This window comes from Drepanopeziza brunnea (genome assembly GCF_022702325.1).
Source record: "Drepanopeziza brunnea f. sp. 'multigermtubi' strain 214-2 chromosome Unknown ctg3, whole genome shotgun sequence".
NCBI lineage: Eukaryota > Fungi > Ascomycota > Leotiomycetes > Helotiales > Drepanopezizaceae > Drepanopeziza > Drepanopeziza brunnea.
This window is the reverse complement of record NW_027094066.1, coordinates 3,400,524-3,420,370: the sequence shown is the minus strand read 5'-3', so window position 1 is coordinate 3,420,370 and position 19,847 is coordinate 3,400,524. Positions and strand designations below refer to the sequence as shown.

General features: G+C 54.1%; 6 protein-coding genes across 6 annotated transcripts; 1 reads left to right on the top strand and 5 right to left on the bottom strand.

Moving 5' to 3' along the window:
- Nucleotides 1-1,173: 1,173 nt before the first annotated feature.
- Nucleotides 1,174-2,493, bottom strand: L3040_002856 (uncharacterized protein; the record flags this gene model as incomplete). Its single annotated transcript, XM_066155704.1, has 1 exon — nt 1,174-2,493. One exon carries the CDS (start codon nt 2,491-2,493, stop codon nt 1,174-1,176), a length of 1,320 nt encoding a protein of 439 aa, XP_066012676.1.
- A 3,774-nt stretch (nt 2,494-6,267) lies between these two features.
- L3040_002855 (uncharacterized protein) lies at nt 6,268-9,068 on the bottom strand (the record flags this gene model as incomplete). The annotated part of the gene is made up of 4 exons (XM_007294755.2): nt 6,268-7,591; nt 7,665-7,978; nt 8,088-8,915; nt 9,003-9,068. The coding sequence occupies 4 exons, from the start codon at nt 9,066-9,068 to the stop codon at nt 6,268-6,270; spliced, it is 2,532 nt and encodes an 843-aa protein (XP_007294817.2).
- A 1,260-nt stretch (nt 9,069-10,328) lies between these two features.
- L3040_002854 (uncharacterized protein) lies at nt 10,329-11,144 on the bottom strand (the record flags this gene model as incomplete). The annotated part of the gene is made up of 1 exon (XM_007294756.2): nt 10,329-11,144. The coding sequence occupies one exon, from the start codon at nt 11,142-11,144 to the stop codon at nt 10,329-10,331; it is 816 nt and encodes a 271-aa protein (XP_007294818.1).
- A 411-nt stretch (nt 11,145-11,555) lies between these two features.
- On the top strand, nt 11,556-13,254 carry L3040_002853 (uncharacterized protein; the record flags this gene model as incomplete). The annotated part of the gene is made up of 2 exons (XM_007294757.2): nt 11,556-13,169; nt 13,222-13,254. The coding sequence occupies 2 exons, from the start codon at nt 11,556-11,558 to the stop codon at nt 13,252-13,254; spliced, it is 1,647 nt and encodes a 548-aa protein (XP_007294819.2).
- A 350-nt stretch (nt 13,255-13,604) lies between these two features.
- Nucleotides 13,605-14,856, bottom strand: L3040_002852 (uncharacterized protein; the record flags this gene model as incomplete). Its single annotated transcript, XM_066155703.1, has 4 exons — nt 13,605-13,807; nt 13,909-13,995; nt 14,094-14,534; nt 14,775-14,856. The coding sequence occupies 4 exons, from the start codon at nt 14,854-14,856 to the stop codon at nt 13,605-13,607; spliced, it is 813 nt and encodes a 270-aa protein (XP_066012675.1).
- Nucleotides 14,857-16,176: 1,320 nt separating this feature from the next.
- L3040_002851 (uncharacterized protein) lies at nt 16,177-19,547 on the bottom strand (the record flags this gene model as incomplete). The annotated part of the gene is made up of 4 exons (XM_007294759.2): nt 16,177-18,632; nt 18,686-18,953; nt 19,021-19,323; nt 19,434-19,547. 4 exons carry the CDS (start codon nt 19,545-19,547, stop codon nt 16,177-16,179), a joined length of 3,141 nt encoding a protein of 1,046 aa, XP_007294821.2.
- Between the last annotated feature and the right edge of the window lie 300 nt (nt 19,548-19,847).

Genomic DNA, 19,847 nt, shown 5'->3' with positions numbered 1-19,847 from the left:
ACTAATAAATCGGCAAGCAATCAAGCAAAGTAAACAACTAAATAAATAACTAACCACACACCAACACTTACCTACTTACCTACTTACCAATACAGCACCATACCCAAGATCCCCCCAACCAACACCTTCCAAACCCAAACATCATCCCCCAAAAAAAAAGAAAAAAAAAAAATATTCTAACACAGCGGATAAATACCTACCAGTACCTACCCACTCCGAAGCCACCCTAGCAGCACACCTTTCATAAAAAAAAAAAAAAAAAAAACATCAACCAGCATCAATTAGCTAACCTAAAGTTGTTATATCTCATCTCATCTCACCTCACGCTATCTCACCTCACCTCACCCCATCTCACATCATCTCACATCCCGCCACCCTTCTTACATGTATGTATCATTAATGATAGATACCTACCAGTACCGGTACATCGAATGGGAATGGGAATGGGAATGTGAAGAATGAGCGGAAGTTTTTATTTGCAAGAGAAGAGGGAGAAAGAGAAGTTGATGGATGGATGATGGGGATCGTCGCGTTGGCAGGGTTAGGTGAGGTGGGTGAGGTGAGGTGAGGTGAGGTGGGTAAGGTGGGTGAGGTGGGTAAGGTATGACGTCATTGTAGCTGGGTTATCTCAGCGCATTTCAGCTCATCTCATCTCATTTCATCATATCACGTCTCATCTCATCACATCTCATCACATCTCATCTCACGTCTTGTACTTGGCACATTGGATTCCAAGAGACGGTTTTAGAGGAATTCAAAGAGGAAGCACAATAGGACGGTCAGGATACAAAGCACGGTCAGGATGCAGAGAGAAAGTCTTGATTCATCGAATATCCATTGCCTCTTTTCTCTTCCTCTCCTCTTCAAAATCCCAAATGAAAAATCTCTAGTCTTGTTGCCTGGATCGCATCTCATATCGTGTATCATGTGCGTCATGTATCGTGTAAATCTCCCGCGCGCTCGCTCGTTGCCTCGTTACTTTCTTCCCCTCGCTAAGAACTCCAACAGATGCATGACGGGAAATGCAAAAGAGAAAACCAAAAAAAATGGGTATGTATGTACAAGAAATGCCGCCCCACCTCGTCTCTCCCCAGACGCCACAACCAATCCAAGAACGAGCGACAGGTCCCCAACATCGACCGGCGCATGAGGGGATCCGGACCTGGAGCGGTACTACGACCGGTGGAAGTGATGAGCGTGATGGCGCCGGAGGTGCTCGCTCGAGAAGCGGATGGCGCGCTTCGCCTTGCTGAGGCTGATGGTGGCCGATTGCCCGACGGCGCAATGCGTGCCCCTCGCGACCGGCTGGACCACCGACCAGGTCCCGCTCGCGCACTGCTGGAACGACAGGCCGCCGTCGATGCACTCCCACATGCCCTCGATCGGGCAGGCGCTGCCCGCCACGTGGGCGGTTCCCGCGCCCGTCGGGCTGCCGGGGGACGCGTCTGGGCTGGCGGCGGGCGGGGAGGCGGCGGGGACGGGAGGCGCCATCGGCGCAGATGGCGTCGGCGTCGGCGTCGCCGCGGGCGCGTCCGGAGCGGGGGTGGCGGCGTATGGGGGGACGGTCGCAAAGACCCCTCCGGGGAGGCCTGCGACTCCGCCGGGGACACCCGCGACTCCGCCGGGGCCACCGGCGGCGTTGGTGGGCGTGGGGGATGGCGAGGACGACGACGCGACGGGGGTGGCTCCCGGGCCGACGCCCGTCGTGGCCGCCGCCCCTCCGCCGCCGGCACCCCCCTTCTTGCACGCGCCACCGGTCGGCCGCGCGGTGGCATTGGGCGTATTCCCCCCGTCCTTCTCCTCCGAGTCCCCGGGGTTGGGGAAGAGGACATCGCTCGAGTCGACGGTCCCGCAGCCGTTGCCGATGTTGGCGGTGAACATGTCGGGGAGCGCATCGAAGCCCGCCGTGTCGCGCTCGCCGAGCTGCGTGTCGTTCCGCGGCGCCTCCATCCCGTCGTCGTCGCGACGCTGGGCGCTCGCGGCGGTGATGGTGACGGGGGCGCAGTTCATGTACATCTCGCGGTTGCCGACCTTGTTGAACCAGGTCCAGGCCATGACGGCGGTGCCGGTCGGCAGGGCCTCGGGGATCTTGAAGGGGTAGGTGTCGGGGATGATCTGGGCCGCGTTGTCGCCGCTGTTGCCGGCGACGCCCTTCTGGGGGCACCCGCCCTCGATGGAGTGGATCACCTTCCAGGTGCTGCTGGCCGTGGGGGCCTCGTCGTAGGAGACGGAGACCTGGCAGGAGCCGCCGCCGTGCACGGCGCTGCCCATGAAGGCGAGGCTCTGGGTGGAGCCCTGGGGCCAGATATTGCTGGCGCCCTGAGCATCGTAGACGCCGGGGCGCTGCTTGCAGGGAAAGTCACTCCCGTCGGCGAGGAGGGGGGAGTTGTTGAGGCTGGAGGCGCCGAAGGGCACGGGGGAGGTCATCTTGACGTGTGCGCTAGCGCGGGCTGCGAGTCCGAAGAGGACGAGGAGGGGAGTTGAAGTGCGCATGGCGGTGGGTGAGAGTATGGTGGTGTGGTGGTGGTTGCTCTTGCTGCTGTTGAGAGTACTCGTGCCGGACGATGGAGGCAGAGGGCTGTTGCCCGTGGTATTTGTATGGTTTTGTGTTCCTGACGGGTGAGTGAGGCCGTGAATGGGTCTTCCGTATGTGTGTGTGTGTATGCGTGTGGCCGCTCGAAAGCTCGAGCTCGGTTCCCGTCAGTCAAAGAATGTGAGTGTTTGTTTGTATTCTGAATCACGTCTTCGCGCTGCCACAGGCAGGTATGTGTGGATGAATAGGATGAATGGGATGAATGAGATGAATAGGATGAATAGGTTGAATGGGTTGAATGAATGTCTGAATGTCAGAATGTCTCAAGAAGTGCGCGTCTCCGAAGCAATCAATCGCGGTCTGCCCCAGGCAGCTAGCTCCGAGGAGGAAGGAGGAGGAATGTAAGAAGGTGAGGGAGGGCGAAGGGGAATGTGTACGCGGAAGAAGAAGAAGATGTATTGAAAATGAAGAAGAAGAAGCAGAAGAAGTAAAAACAGCCGAGAAGCCACCAATGCAGGAACCCAGAAATAGAAGGATGCCAAGGGATCTGACGAAGATCCGGTGAAGGGGGGGGTCACCGGCCATCTTTATAATTGTGGGTGGATATTGGGGGATGGATGTCTTGATTTTGGCCTGCTTGTACTGTACCGGTAGCTGTACGGAGGAAGGCAACGGGTCAGGGTCCCACCATGGTTTCCTGGTCCTGGTCCGGATCCTGGTCGACGGAATGATCTGATCTGATCTGACCGACCACCCTGGCCCCACTGACCCCACTGACCCCACTGGCCCCACTGGCCCCAAGCCCCCACCATCAGCCCCACCCAGCCCCGCCCCGCCCTTCCCCCACCGACCAATAAGCTCCGACCCATAAGCCAAGCCCCAAACATAGCGAACGCGCGCATGTCGCAAGTCTCAGGATTTTCAGCTGTGCCGTGCCCCCTTTTGCCTCTGGGGCGGCGACTGGGAGATGGGAGCTGAAGGTGAAGCAGCGGGCGGGACTGGGGACTGGAGATGGGGGGGGGGGGCTGATCATCGATGATCATCCATCGTGCGTATCCATCTTATCCCCGAAAGCCAAAGAAGTCCAGAGCCGCAGTCAAAGGTAAAACCAAAAAGCTTGGGCAGGGCCTTGCACCCCCCCCCTCTTCTTGTTTCTGGCATGGGGTCCGGGCGAGTCGAGGGGTGGTAGTGGAAGCGGTAGTGGTAGTGGCACCGGACCTACGGTATAACGTACGTAGTACTACTACGTACGGTAGATGCCAAAAATCCAATCCAATCCAGTCCAATCCAATCATCAAGAGCTTGGATGATTGATGGGAGCTTGGCGGGATGGGAGCTTGGCGGGCTGGGAAGTATTGTACGGACTGTCGTAGCGCTGGAAGAGACGGATGCGTGATGTGATGGGATCTGAAATCCACTCCTACATCTCCTGACGTGACGGACTGACTGGCTGGCACTCGGGAATGCGCGTCTGCGCAAGGAGCGGGAAGAATGAATCAATGAATGAATGAATCGATTGGTTGGATTTGATTTGATTTGATTTGATTTGATCGATTAATTGACCGGCAGGGAATTGCAGGATCGGAAGGGAGAGGGAGAGCGAGAGCGACCCATTGGTGAAACGAGGGAGGATTTACGTAGTACTACGTGTCCGTAACGCAGTGCTACAGTACAGTACGAATGGGGAACCCGACTGACTGACTGACTGACTAAGCCAACCCGATCGATTGATTGATTGATTGATTGGCCCTCATCGCCCGCACCTGACTGGCTGGCTGACTGACGGGCGCTTCATCCATCCACCACCATCGGCCATCCAACGGGCCCTCGGGCCACCAAAACCAAACAACAAACAAGATGACAGGAGTGAAAACCAGCGGGCTGGGCTGGGCTAGCTGCGTTGTGTGTCTGTCTCAAGGCCACGCTAACAACGCTAACCACGCCACGCTAGAGCAAGCGCGTATCTTTTTTTATCTCCGGACTGGACTGGACCGTAGTCACTCCGCACACTCCGTACGCCGCACACTACGTAGTTGTACAGTACAGTACCTAATTACAGTACCGATCATGTTTATTTCCAACTACCTTTCGTACCTTATATACGGTACCTTGCATACGGTACCTTACATACCTTAAATACATACCTTACACCTTACTGTACATACAGTACTGTACCTTACACATACTTATACTTCTTCTACCTTACATACCTTAAATAGGTACCTACTACTACTTCTACATACCTTACCCAACCGAGACTTACTTTCACAATCATCCCGATTTCCGATTCCCCCGCCTCCCCTCCCCTCCCCACCCCTACCCCTACCCCTACCCCGACCCCCCCTGTTCAAGCGTCAAATGCTTAGATCCACAGTGAGACGTGAGGCTCGAACAGAACAGACACAGGGGTCCTGCACTGTACTGTACCTACGACACACCTACTACACACCAACCTGCGCGACCGACGGGACTTACGTAAGTAGTGGCAAGAGCAAAAGCGAAACCGACAGCGACAGCGACAGCGAAAGCACAAAGGACAGTATGGCAGCATGGCAGCATAGCAGCATGGCAGCATGGTAGCATGGCCGCATGGCAGTACCTATGGCAGTGCAGCAGTGTGGCGGTGTGGCGGTGGTGTGGCGGTGTGAAAAAGCCGACCTGACCGACCGACCTGACCGACCGACCTGACCGACCGACCGACCGACTGACTGACTGACTGACTAAACATAGCCCCCGCCTATAGCATAGCATAGCATAGCATGGCATAACACACACACACACACACACACACACAACACCGAAAACATCCACCTCCTCCTCCTCCTCCATCATCTTCAGCTCGCATCCCAACTCATCCCCATCCCCCATCCCCCATCCCCCATCCCGTCCCATCCCGTCCCATCCCGCCCACGACATCTCCCGTTTCATCCACGCTCCCGCTCCCGCTCCCACTCCCACTCCCGCTCCCACTCCGACGTCACCACCCCCGTGACCTGCCTGCCTGACCTGACCTGCCTGACCTTACCAATCCGAATCACCGACACTGACCGACACTGACACTGATAGCAAAGAAATCCAACCATCCATCCAGACACCCATCCATTCAAACAAACCATCCATCCATCCATCCGAGCGCGGGCTCAGAAGAAGAGGAGCTTCAACCCCTCCAACCCCAACCCCCCCCCCAACCCCCTTTGAATCCCAATCCCAATCCCAATCCCAATCCCGCTGAAACAGTTTTTCCTTCCTTCACTTCACTTCCCTTCCCTCCTCCTTCCTTCCTTTCAGGTCACCAGCCCGCAAAACCAGCCCGCAAAACCAGCTCGCAAAACCAGCCACGCGGCGGCACGGCACGGCACGGCACGGCACAGCACGGCACAGCACGGCGTGATTTGCCGTTTCCTCGCCTTTCCTACGCTTTCCCTTCCTCTTCTTCGCAGTCGTCATCGTCGTCTCACCATGAAGCAAAGATGTTCGTGTCATGAATACCACCTACCACAAAGCAAACCATCCATAGATCCATTTCGTCAACACCACAACCACAAAGCAAACTATCCATAGATCCATTTCATGAACACTACAGCCATATCAAACTATCCATAGATCCATTTCATTAACACTACAACCACAAATCAAAGTATCCATAGATCCATTCCATTTCGTCAACACCACAATCATAGAACACAGTAAAGATATGTTCATCTCACCCATACCAGGTCATTCACCCCCCACCCTCAGTCCACCACCCCCTGCGGCAGCACCGAGATGTAATCCAGCGGCGCCATCTCCTTCCCGTCCGGCGTGCCCACCACCCGTATCTCATCCCCGGCCTGGATCTCCACGCCCGGGAACGTCACCCGCGTCGCCGAAAGCCCGTCCAGGGACGTGAACGGCTCGTGATAGAACTGGTCCTCGAGGTTGCCCGTCCAGCGCCCGACGGTCGCGTTATTAATCAACACCTCGTAGCGCGCCCGCCCCACCGTCTGGTCAAAGTAGTTGATCGCCAGGTCATACGTCCCGTCCGGGAACGGGCTCCGGGCCGATGCGGTCCCCGCCACCGTGGCCGACGTCGTGACGATGGCGTGGGCCCCCGACGCCGCCTCGAAGGGCGTCACCGCCACGGGCGCGTACCCGCGCAGTGTCATATCCTCGGCCTCGATGCGGTAGGTGTAGTTGCCGACGCGCCCGGCCCGATCAGCGATGCCGGACTTGTTAAAGTAGAAGTTGCTGATCGAGTCGCGCCACACGAGCGAGTGGCCCATTTGGTACCTCAGCCGGAAGAGGATCGCCTCGTAGCGCTGTGCGTCGATCCGGCCTTCCAGGGACTCCCACAGCGGGAGCCAGGCCTGCACCGTCGCGGCGCCTTCGTAGTGCGCGTCGTAGAAGTGTTGGATAACCGTCTTTCCGGACTTCAGCTCCTGCGTGTAGGGGACGTGGTGGAACCACAACAGGAGGTCGTCAGGCGTGGTCTCGATACTCTCGTACATAGCCGCGATCTCCGGCGGGTACTGTCCGGAATTCCCAGTGCCGTTGGACACGGTACGGTCCATCCCAATGGTGTCGGCGTCTGCGCGGGTCCACTGCCCGTATCGGTTGTTGTCCTGCGAAGCGGGATTCGGCCCAAAGTGGGTATTCAGGATGTCCGTGAGGGTCTGGATGCCGAGGTTTCCGCTGTAGTTCTCGTAGGCCCTCCACGACTCCATCGACATCTTGGTAATGACATCGAGGACGGCGGGGTCGGGACCGAACGTCAGCCGGATCCAGTCTTCGAGGGCTGCTTGAGGGTCGGTGGTATAATCCCAGGCCATCCGACCGTATGCGTACAGGTTCGACATCGCCAGGTGACTTCCGAGCCATGTCGTATTCGTGCCGACGTTGACGACAGCAGCGGATCCTCCCAGCGGTCGGCCGAATCTATCACCGGAGATGATATCGCCGACTCGTGATTCCTCCCCATCGACTCGCAGATCGAAGTCCAAGGTTACTTTCCACATCGGGGCAAGGTATACCAGGTGGGTTTGCTGGCCCAGGTATTCTTGAGTCACCTGCAACTCGATGCTTCAGAGACAGTCAGCCCATCTGTCACGTGGGTCTGGGGTAAGAATGTGGTGGTGGAGGTCGGGGTACTCACCCAACGTTCGTGTTCTTCAGTCGCGAGAAGAGTGGCGAGACGGGTTCTCGCACTTGAAAGTCGATGGGTCCATACTTGATCTGGACAATCACGTTCTCTTCAAACTCCCCGTCGTGGTCCCCAAAGAAATCCACCGCCGCATTGGCACGATCATCTTTCCAGTTGGTCCAATTGAGTCCAATGGAATCGTAGACGAATGCGCGATAGATCAGATTACCCCCGTGAGGGCTGAGAGCTCTCGCGAGCATATTGCCTCCGTCGGCGAGAGTCCGATTGTAGGTCAACGGGCCCGGTTGGCCCTCGGTGTTTGCTTTCTAAGTTGGGATTTAGCGATGCTTCGTCAATCAGGTGCGAAGTGGGGGGGGGGGGGGGGGGTTTTTGGAACAGTCCAAAACATAATACTGAATCTTGGTGACTACATACAAGCGAATATCCTGCCATGTCGGGAATCCGCTCATAGAGCTTGGTGGTTATGTTTTCCCAGAATGTTATGACGGAAGGATCCAAGGGATCACTGGTCGGGAGGTTTCCAAAGCTTTCTGGAGCCGCGAAATTGACGGACAGCCCGAGCTGCACCCCGTACGGTCGGAAGGCCTCGGCAATCCTGCCCAGTCCGTCGATGTTCACATCTTGGAATAGGGTCACGTTTGCATTGACGTTGTTGACGATCACGCCGTTGATGCCGATCGATGACAGGAGACGGGCATACTGGGAGGCCCGGGTCAAGTTGGGAACGATGAAGCCATCATCGAAGAAGATGGACGGCCCGCCGTAGCCACGCTCAACACTGCCCAGGTGAGCCGTCTCGTCCATGCTATCCCACTGGTTCACCCATCGAATCGGTTGCCTGGGACTCGAGCTGTAGCTGGTGGGCGCAAAATCCCCCTGCGCAAGTCGTGACAGGTACTCGAACGCGCCGTACAGCGCACCGCGTTCATCTTGTCCGATGATCTGGACGGCGTCGGCCTCAATGTTGAGCCAGAACCCCTCCTCGCCCAGACTCGGAACGGTGGTTGTATTTCCGAAGCTCTCGACGTACTGATCGAGCGTGCCGACGATGACGGTGGACGATCGCTCTGTTGAGTCTGAATTTGAGTCGAGAGTCTGGCCTAAGATGCTTCGAAAGCCGGCTCGGATCTCCACGCCAGCCGTGAAGACTGGGCTGTCCTCCGCGCTGCTGAGTGCTACGAGATTCGAGGGCAGGCTCTGGGGGATGGTTGAGCGATCGGCGAGCGGTGCATACCGTAACCACTACCGGTACATGGCAGTCAGCAGTGTGTCTGTGTGTAGTGGAAGCGAAACACCAAGCGAGATGTTGTGTCGGATTTGTGTCCTTACTCCCGCCAGTCCATCTTCCGCCACAGCCAGGCCCAGCAATGGTAGGACACACAGCAATGGCCACATTGTGCTTGCCTGCCTGCTTGCCTTATTCGAGATGGATGTATTGGAGGCAACGAAAAGAGAGATCTATCGAGGTATCTCGCTCTTCAACCCGGACTGGAGTGGCCGTTTGGTGCCATTTGGCTGGCGGGTATTCGGGTTTTTTTATTCATACTTACCTACCTACTACCTAGGTACCTACCTACCAAGTGCAAGCGAGGTTCGGAAATCGACTGGGTAGAGAGGAGTGGACTTGACTCGACCCGACTTTAGGCAAAAGGCAGAGCTGGGAAACTTCGAGGATGGATCTTGTCTTGTGATAGTGATAGTATGCAAAGGGTCACCAGGAGCTGCAGATGAACTGGAACTCAATGACTGGATGACTAACCGGCCGGCCAACTTCAGGCAGAAAGGACTCGATGGGGGTGGGTGGACAGAAGGTGCCATGTCATCATTGAAATTCAGCTCAGGCAGAATGCCATATGTAGTAGTACCGGTATGTACTGTATTGTCCTTGAGGTAGGTACGTACGTAAGGGGTAAGGGGTAAGGGAGGGACCGATCGACTGGAGGATCCGGCGAGAAGAAGGCCCATGCCAAGGTGCGGGGTGGATTGATTACCCCGCGGTCAGCAAGCCCTAGGAAGGAAATGTCCCGATTCGGAAGATATCATTTCCGCTGAGGTGGGGTAGATAAACCGTCGCGGTTGCGCTTGCGAATGCGGCGGTTAAACAGCAAGGGGGAAGCTCGGCTCCACGCCCCAGGGGGAAAGAAAATAGTACCGGTAGTACGTACGGAAGTGCAGGAGCCAATTTAGGTCACCGCCTTCACCCCTGCCTGCCCTATATAGCAGAATCGATGGCAGAATATTTCACTACCAAAAATCCCCCGGGCCGACCCGTTTGCTAACGAAGGCGGTCTCCTTACGCTCTTCTGATTGCAACCGGGTAAGGATACATGTATTCTGGTAACTGACGGGGCTCCGATGCTGCCCTCTGGGGTTTCTACCATCTAGTGCTTGTACGCGGGTAGAGGTGACGCCTTGAGAGAAAGTGGTTTAAATACGAAACAGATGGTAGAGAAGGTACCTACGAGGCCCACTGGTACAATGCATCCTTGCACCAGGACGGAAATCAGGCCTCCGTAGAGTGTGGGAGCTAGGCGGCGGGCAATTGAGAATGGTCAAGTTGCAAATATGTTCTATTAGCGCCAAGTACCATGTTCCAACATGATAACAATGGAACTCACTTCTATGCAGCTGCCTATTGCACCCAAGCTAATCGATTCAAACTAGGGATGGCTTCTTCTTGATACCCAGAGCAGCAGCATGGTCCTTCTTCTTTTTCACTACCCTCTTAAAGCTGGGTGGCGGCATTTCCAAGGCCTCGGCTTTCGTGATCGGAGGTGCAGCTTCAACGCCACCATCGTCGTTATCCCCGTCGTCCTCGATAATCTCCTCCATAGCCTCGTGCCGTCTCATAAAAGCCTGTCGAGCAGCATCTTCGTCCTCTTGGTCTTGTCTCCGCCTCTCCTCGTCGATACTCTCGCGCGTGACTGTGACTTCGACGCCGTCCTTCCCCAGCCTCTCATTCCGGGCGTTGCGAGTCCGAATTTCGTCCAAGGCATCTGCAACCGCCATCTCCCGCTTAGCGTCCAAGGTCTTAGTCTCGAGCTCTTGCATAGCATTCTTCTCTTCCTCCTCTCGCTCCAGCCGATCCAGTCGCTCCTCGTCACTTTCCTGCTTGCCAGCGCCATTCATCCGCCATGGTTCGGTATTTCTCTTTGCGCCTCGCTCGCACTCGTAGTCCATGTTCTTGGGGTCGGTCTTAAAAGTGATCTCGCCAGAACATCGGGTGCATCGGATGTAGAACCGGTAGATGGGGATAGAGTAGTATTTCTCTTCCGTTGTCTCTTTGCGCGCATTAAACTTGCGGCCTTTATAGATGTATTCTCCACATGCGGTGCATTTCATAGGGAATGGCGCCATCAAACGGACAGTCTGTACCTTGGGCCCGGCTTGCTTGGGCGCGCGCGAGCGGACGATCTTGGAAGGATCGAAATCGGGAGGATAGTACTTGGTAAGGACCTTTCGTTCCGACATGGCGGATGCGAGGAGGAGATCGGGGTCTGGGTATGGTTTTTGGAAGTGGAGGAGTCGTCAGAGACGCGATCGGTTGGCACCTTAATATAAGCTTGAGAAGAAGAAGCTCGGGGAAGGAGTGGCGATTATGCTGTGTGGATTGAGTTGAGTTGAACTGAGTTGGGTCGAAGCTATTCCCGAAGATGAACGTCGAAAGCTGGACTGACAGACGCCTTGCCTTCTTCCATCTTGCATAGTTTCAAGGCGGGGCTGCACTATTTTTATGCAACCACAGCCTCAGCCTCGCGAGCTGATGAGCCGAGCTTCACCCGTGGCAAAGACTTTCAGTACGTATCTATTCACCAATTCCATAACCTCGCTCTCTGCAACAAGAATTGAACAATTGCCTTGGATCATTTCGCCTTATCCACGATGGCTACTCGATCGCGAGTAAGTCTCGCCCTCCGTCGAGCCCGAATTCCAGCTCTCTCTGCTCCATTCCCTCGAGTAGCTCTCCCCCAAATTCGACACCAAAGCACAGCATCAACAGAAGAAACCGAAGGCGTATCCAAAGGCACAACCGGCTCGTCAAAAACCATAAAATTCACATCCGAAACCTATCCAGAAATCAAGCGCGACTCGAGATTTGCAGAGCTCACTCCTGAGCATGTCAACTTCTTCAAAGAACTGCTAGGCAAGGACTCTGCAGTTATAGATGGCGTCACGAAAGATGCTACTGAAGATATAGAGCCATTCAACGGGGATTGGATGAGAAAATACCGGGGACACACGAAACTGGTGCTGAAGCCTGGGTCGACGGACGAGGTTAGCAAGGTGTTAAAGTATTGTAACGACAATATGTTAGCTGTGGTGCCGCAAGGAGGAAACTCTGGCTTGGTTGGAGGGTCGGTGCCAGTATTTGACGAGATTGTTATTAATATGAGCCGGATGAACGAGATTCGGTCTTTTGATGACGTTTCTGGAACTCTGGTTGTGGATGCTGGTGTTATTTTGGAAGTGGCCGACAACTATCTCGCCGAGAAAGGCTACATCTTCCCGTTAGACCTTGGAGCTAAGGGATCCTGTCATATCGGAGGTAATGTTGCCACGAACGCTGGAGGCCTGAGACTACTGCGGTATGGAAGTCTTCATGGCAATGTACTTGGTATTGAAGCAGTACTGCCAGACGGAACCATTGTCGATGACCTATCTAAATTACGGAAAAACAACACGGGTTACGACCTCAAGCAGCTATTTATCGGTGGCGAAGGCACGATTGGCATCATAACCGGCATCTCAATAATCTGCCCCCAACGCTCAAAGGCTATCAATGTAGCATTTTTCGGCCTCGAATCCTATGAGAAAGTCCAACATGCTTTCAAAGAAGCCAAAGGCCAGCTCTCTGAGATCCTCTCTGCGTTCGAGCTCATGGATGGACACTCCCAAGACCTCGTGCACAAGGTAACCAACAACAAGCGACCCTTGGAAAACGAGTATCCGTTTTACTGCTTAATCGAGACGTCTGGCTCCAACGCTGAGCACGACAACGAGAAGCTTGAGAAATTCCTCGAGCACGTAATGGAGAAGGAGATCGTTCTCGATGGTGTCCTTGCGCAAGACGAAACTCAGGTAAGGGCGCTCTGGGGCTGGCGAGAAGGCGTACCCGAGTGTCTCGGCCACTGGGGCGGTGTTTACAAATATGACCTCTCGATCCCAATCAACGATCTTTACGCGCTCGTCGAAGAGACCAAGAAGAAGATGCAGGAATCAGGGCTCATGGGCGACACTGATGAGCATCCTGTCGTAGATGTCGTAGGGTACGGTCACATGGGAGACTCGAATCTGCATCTCAACGTTCCGGTCAGGCGGTACGATAAGAGGGTTGAGAAGGTACTGGAACCGTTTGTATACGAGTGGATTGAACGGCGGAGCGGCAGTATTAGTGCGGAGCATGGGCTGGGCCTGGCGAAAAAGAATTATATAGGATATAGTCGGAGCGACACGATGATTCGGTTGATGAGGCAGATCAAGGAATTGTATGATCCGGTAAGTTGGGGAGGCGAAGGACTCACTGAATTCAAGCTGACTGATGGTGTAGAACGGGATCATGAACCCGTATAAATACATCTAGACAACCTGAAGGGCTTGTACATATGCCCAAGTTAAGGAAACACAGTAAAAATCGAGAGCGTGGAGCTAGGCATCAAGTGATTATCGTTTCCACGACTGTGCCCAGAATTGACGACGTATAGGAAAGGGGATTTTCAGACAGGCGAGAGGCAACAGAAGCCGAAAAGGACCAGGTAGACCTCGATTGCAGCTGGAAAATGACCTGGCATTGCTAACTCACGATTCGGACCCAATCTACTATCTCTGCGTAGTCCACATACCAGGGCTTCAGTTCAAATTTCAGACCTTATATGTCCCAAGTGCAAGCAGAAAAAATATTCCGCAAAGCAAGACCAAGAACCCCAAGATCCATCACATAAGATTGCAATGCGTAGGAAGCACGCTCGTCACGGCATTAGTAACAGCATGCATCGTTCCCAATCCCACGCCGGCAGCTTCAGCAGCTTTGTGCTCATTTGCAGCCATCAGACTGAAGATGAGATGATTCATCTGGGATTGTGAAAGAGGTTGCTTGAGCGGCCGCCAGCCCTCTTTGAACGGGACTCTCTCCTGCTCTGCTCAAGCATCAGCATCAGCATCTGCATCCGCATCTTATAGCATAATCACATCTCAAAAACTCCAACCCAGGGGAATGCGACGAAGGCATAAGACTTACCAACAAGCACCTTCAGATATTCCAACGGAATCTTCCCATCCTCCGCACCCCCCAGGATCCCGAGAAAAAGCGCACTTTCTCCATAACCTAACCCGACATCAGCAATCTCTCCTAAAAATCAAAAGGGTACCTAAGTAACTCCCGCCCCCCCCCCCCCCTAACACTACCATCGCACCACCACTCACTCAGAATAAACTCCTTCACCCCATACTCAAACTCCTTCCCAGCCGCCCGGTGCGCCTCCCTAGCGCTCACCATCCTCCCATACCTCGCCCTACTCGCGCTCTCGAAGCTCGTCTCCTTCGCGTCCCCATAGCTCCCAATGACCTCGCGCCACACTTCCGCGTCAAAAGTGTTGTTGTCGCCCAGCGCGGCGTCGCTGCGCGTCAGACTCACGTCGTGCTCGACCAGGCCGTGCTTGGCCAGGTGGTCGAGGTCGAAGGTGTCAGCGCCCGGCTCGGGCGCCGCCTTCAGCGCGCCGGCGGCGAAGAGGGCGGCGATCCCCGACCCGAGGTTGAGGATCTGCGTGAGGACGCTGACGATCTGGGGTTTGCTGATGCCGCGCCCGGAGTGTGGGAGGATGTGGTGGTTCGCGAGTGCGTTTAGCATGGGGCAGGGGGAGCGCACTGGTGGATGGGGTTAGTTAGTTTTTTGTTCGGTAGGTAAGTTGGATGCAGTCAGAGAGAGAGAGAGTAGAGTCAGTTTTCGGATTTTTTTCCCCTTCTCGATTGGGTATTGGGAGGGAGGGAGGATTGAGATCTGAGGCATTTGTATATGTATGTATATATGTAGGTATGTGTATAAGGTATATATGTATGAGGGGTTGGAGGGTCACTTGACGGAGCGAGGTTCACAATCAAACATACCGTCCCCTTCCCCAGCTGCTTCCCAAACCGACCAGTCAACCTCTGGATGGCCATCAGGAACTGGAACCTGCTCCGCTGCCATGGTGAGGAGGCCTGTCTGTCTGTCTGTCTGTCTGTCTGTTAGTCTTGCCGTCTGCGTAGTACGATCCTCGAAAATCCTCGAAACCCCTTGAAAATCGAAAGAAAAAAATCAATCTACTATGTTTCTTTCTTTCTGTAGATTTAATGGCTCTGTTGGTTACCTATATATGAATGAACGAATAAATGAATGAATAAATGAGCGAGACACGATCTTTTCTATCTTCCGCATCTGTCGGATTCGTCTTTCCGTGGGGGTTTTATCCTCCTTATCCTACCTAGGTACTTATCTCTGTTCCTAATATAGATACAGACAGAGGGGGAGGGGGGAGGTCACCTCCATACAGAGAGGTTATCCTGCGACTCCGCTTTTTTTTTTCCCCCCTCTCTCGGATGTTTCAGGGTTTGCGGTAGCGAGAATGCGGTAGCGAGAGTACGGTAGCGAGAGAGAGCACGGAGAGAGGAAGAGAGTTTAACTCTACTTGAATCTGGTGTAATCAGATTGATTAATCGGCTGATAGGTAGGCTAGGTATGTCCCAGGAAGGTAGACTTACGCAGGTAGTACCGGTAGGTATAGTGAGCTTACCCATTCCCGATGGCTTACTGGTTGAGATATCTAGGTTAGGATTAGGTCAGGTCAGGTCAGGAGGTAGGTTAGGTAGGTTAAGGAAATGTGCAGACTTCGTATGTATACAGATGAATATATATAAACGATAGTAATAGCTCCCCTCCGTGAAAGCAGGTAAGAGGTTATTCAAACGGTCGACGCACCGTCTTCAGACCGTCTCTTGTAAAGTAAAGATGGTCCTTGACTTTTTGAGACGGTCATTCGACCGACTACTCGTTGTCCGTCAGGACCTGAAATAAAAATAAGACTATACTTGATAAACAATAGTGTAAGTAATCCGAGCCGTACCTAGCTGAATCGAACCACCATGCCTTTCCTCGCAGTGTTATTGGAAGTGGTGGGAGGGGAGGGGATTCATAGGGTTGATTTAAGAAAAAAAAAAAGTGTATGGGAAAGAAGGAAGAGATGAAGGGGTGAGTGAGTGAGTGGATTCCGGGATTGAAGTTTCAATACTGCTGGTTTCGAAATCTAGACTAGGTAGAGAGATGATTTCTGCGAGAGTTGGTAATGAGGAATGAAATGAGAGACGCAGGATAAAGGGTGGGATCACTCCGTACGAGAGGTGATCATGATAGTGGTCCGTATATATGTATTTTCAGTTAAAGCTTGATGTGTGCAAGTCCTCAGGAGTCCGCTCCTCTCCAATTTCGCATATCCTCAAATACCAACGCTTCGCCTCGCATCCCACGCTTAGCCTAGTATCTCGAATTGAAGTTATCCTCTTCTTCGCCATATCCGCGTCTTCCACCTCCACGCTCCTGGCTACGTCCGTAGCCACCTGAGCTCTCTTCGTTATCGTCACGTCCGGAACGGCCGTAACCTGAGGATTCCTCTTCACGTCCACCACGACCGTAACCAGAAGACTCCTCGTTATCACGACCACCGCGACCGTAACCAGAAGATTCCTCGTTATCACGACCACCGCGACCGTAACCAGAAGATTCCTCGTTATCACGTCCACCGCGACCGTAACCAGAAGACTCCTCGTTATCACGTCCACCGCGACCGTAACCAGAAGACTCCTCGTTATCACGACCACCACGGCCGTAACCAGAAGACTCCTCGTTATCACGACCACCACGGCCGTAACCAGAAGACTCGTCATTATCACGATCACCGCGACCGTAACCAGAAGACTCCTCGTTATCACGTCCACCACGACCGTAACCAGAAGACTCGTCATTATCACGGCCACCGCGTCCATAGCCCGAGCTCTCCTCGTCGTCACGACCTGAACGACCAGATTGTCCGTACGAGTTTCCACCACCGAAAGAATTCTCCTCGTTGTCACCGCGGCCCGAGCGGCCAGATTGGCCGTAAGTGTTTTCGCTTTCCTCGTTGCGTCCGGATCGGCCACCACCATAGGGGCTCTCTTCGTTATCGCCGCGTCCCGAACGACCGCCTCCGTATGAGCTCGCCTCGTTCTCGCCGCGTCCAGAGTATCCTGAACGTCCAGAATCACCATACGTGTTCTCCTCATTGCGTGCAGAACGACCTCCACCGTACGAATTGCCCTCGTCATCTCCACGTCCCGAGCGGCCAGATTGACCATAGGTGTTCTCACTCTCCTGATTTCTACCTCCACCGTACGAGCTCTGCTCATTATATTCACGTCCTGAACGTCCTGATTGGCCATAGGTATTCTCGCTAGTTTCTTGGCGGCGGTCACTTCCATACGTGTTCGAGTTTTCCTCGTCGTCGTTGCGACCTTGACGGCCAGATCCGTAGGTGTTCTCGCTGCGTCCGAAGGAGCTTTCCTCATTGTCATCGCGGCGCGACGACTGTTGATTGCGACCATACGAGCTCGTCTCGTTGTCCTGGCGACTATATGAAGATTGTTCGTTATCGTCTCGGCCTGAAGAGTGCTGAGTACGGCCATAAGAACTCTCCTCGTTATCCTGGCGACCATACGAGGATTTCGGCTCATTTTCAACCTCCACTCCAAGCTTCTTGTCCAGACCCGTCTTCTTCAGAAACATGCCACCAATTCCACTAGTGACTTCCTCCAGAACAGAAGCACCCTCCTGCGCAGAGGGCACAAACTCGTTCTCCTTTTTCTTCTTGGCAGGAGCACCGTGAGAGTGCCCACCGCCCTGGGCATCCTCCCCCTCATGGTTCTTGTTGTCCTTGACACCTTGGGTGCTCAGGATTTCCTTGTAGTGCTGCTGCTCAGACTCATCCTTGCTTTCCCACCATTGCTTGACGGTCTCAAACATGGCCATCTGGCCCTCTCTGTTCTCTTCACGAAGGGCAGGGTGGTGGAACACCTGCAGGATATCATCGATGGTTTGGCGAACATCCTTGCCCTCATCGCTCCAAGAATCGACGATGTGGGGAACAACGAACTTGACAGTGGCACAAGCGATTTGTCCCGCAACCGTGTTCAGAACGTTGGAGAAATGGTCCTTGGAGAGCATAGAGTGAGTTGGGTCGGTGAAGTTGTCGTTCTCAAAGACCTCATATTGACCCTTCTCGCTGGATTTCAGGACACCCTCCGATCCAGACTTGAGCTCAACACGGGCTTGGGCGATAATTGGGGTGACGTATGGAGCCAAGAGAGAGAATATGAAGATTTGCAGAGCACCTGACATGTTCTCAAGAAGATCATCCAGGCCAGGGACTTTGGAGATGACCTCGGTGACGCCCTTCATGACTTGATCGTGGAATTCGAGAATGGGGTACATATCCTTGAGCGTCTGCTGGGCCTGGCCCTTGGCTTGATCGATGTCGATACCTCCCAGCGAGGCGTTGCGGTCCAGTGGGTTCTGCTGTGTCTCCTGCTTCTTGGCAGCGGCAGCTTGCTTGAGCTCATCGGCCTTGTTTGTGTCGGGCTTTCCGTCTCCTTCAAGTAGGTCCCAAGGGACGTTATCCAGGATACCTTTGAGGACCGATGTCTGATCGTTTTTCTCATCGTCCTCGCTGGCCTTGTTGAGTTGGGACTCTAGACCCTCGATCTCGGATTGCGCCACCTTATCTCCCATCTCACCGACGACCGAGTGCAAGAAATCGGTCATACCGAAGGTTCCAGTGACAAGTGGGAAGATTCTTTTTCCTCGGACCTCGATTTCTGTATTTCTTCCAACATGAGGGAATGCATCCACACCAAGCTCACGGAGAGCAAGCTCTGTGTAGTTGGAGTGAGCAGCATAGTCTGTGGATTTACTGATTAGTCTCGCCCTGTTGAACACAATGGGGAGTACGGACCTTCCAGGCAGTGCAGACCGGTGCCCAAGAGCCGGAGTGCCTCGTAGAAATCATCCTTGTTGTGGTCACGGTTGTATTTGCGGCCAAGCTCGATGCTCCTCTCGAACAGGTCGCGGACGAGACCAGCAGATGTTTGGCAACCCGCATTCTCAGAAGCGATATACACTTTCAGCCCAGTTTCGGGGTCGATTGCAAGCTCTTTGCCCTCGTCGACTGGACCACGGAGGCGCTGGTCGTATTGGCGAGCATCCATATTGTCGGCGTAATCCTAGGTCTGAGTCAGCTCCGTGGAAGGCCCCAAACAACCATGAGGACAATGCGATTGGTCTGTTTACCTTTGGGTTGTCGATGTGCTCCTCCGGGCGGTAGCAGCCGAGTCGTTCGGCGGTGACCTCAAACTCACCGGTAGCGTAGCCAAAGGTGAGGAACGAAAGACACCAAAGCAAGATACGGATGGTTTCGGCAGGAAGCTGCTTCAGTCCACCGACATCGATGGCCTGAGAGTAATCGCGGAGCCAGTTCCCAAAGTACACACGCTTGACGTCGAGCTTGTCGAATTTCGTGTTACCGCCCGCGACTATCATCAGCTCCAGGAGGGTATTCTCGATGTCTCCATGGCGGTAGTTGATGGCATTGATCTGCGGCGTAATCATGTCAGTTGATTGCCGTGGGAGTGAGTATATATACATTTGTATATGATATGATAATATATATATGTGATGTGATGATATGAGGTGAGGAGGCTTACCTTTGCTAGATCGACGATATCTCCCGCGCCGAAAGCTGCTGCTGGCGTAGCCATGAAGAGTACAACCACGGCCACGCTCCAGGCGAGGAAGAGGGGCGCGTTCGTCGCCGCCATGATGGGCTGTAGAGTTGTAGAGCTGTAGAGTCTGTAGAGCTGTAGAGTCTGTAGAGTTGTAGGGTGTAGAGATTTGAAGAGGTGTAGAGTCTGGGAGTGTCAGGTGAAGTTGGATGAGGAAGAAGAAGAGAAAATGAGTTCAGTATACGGATGATGGCGGGGTCGTCGACTTACCTACCCCCTCCGACCCCCTCCCCTGTAACGGTGACGATGCCACGCCCATCTCCCGCGCCAAGACAAGAATCTTCAAAGATGGTTGGTCATCCTAATAACATGATACAAAGTATATCGCAGAACTCG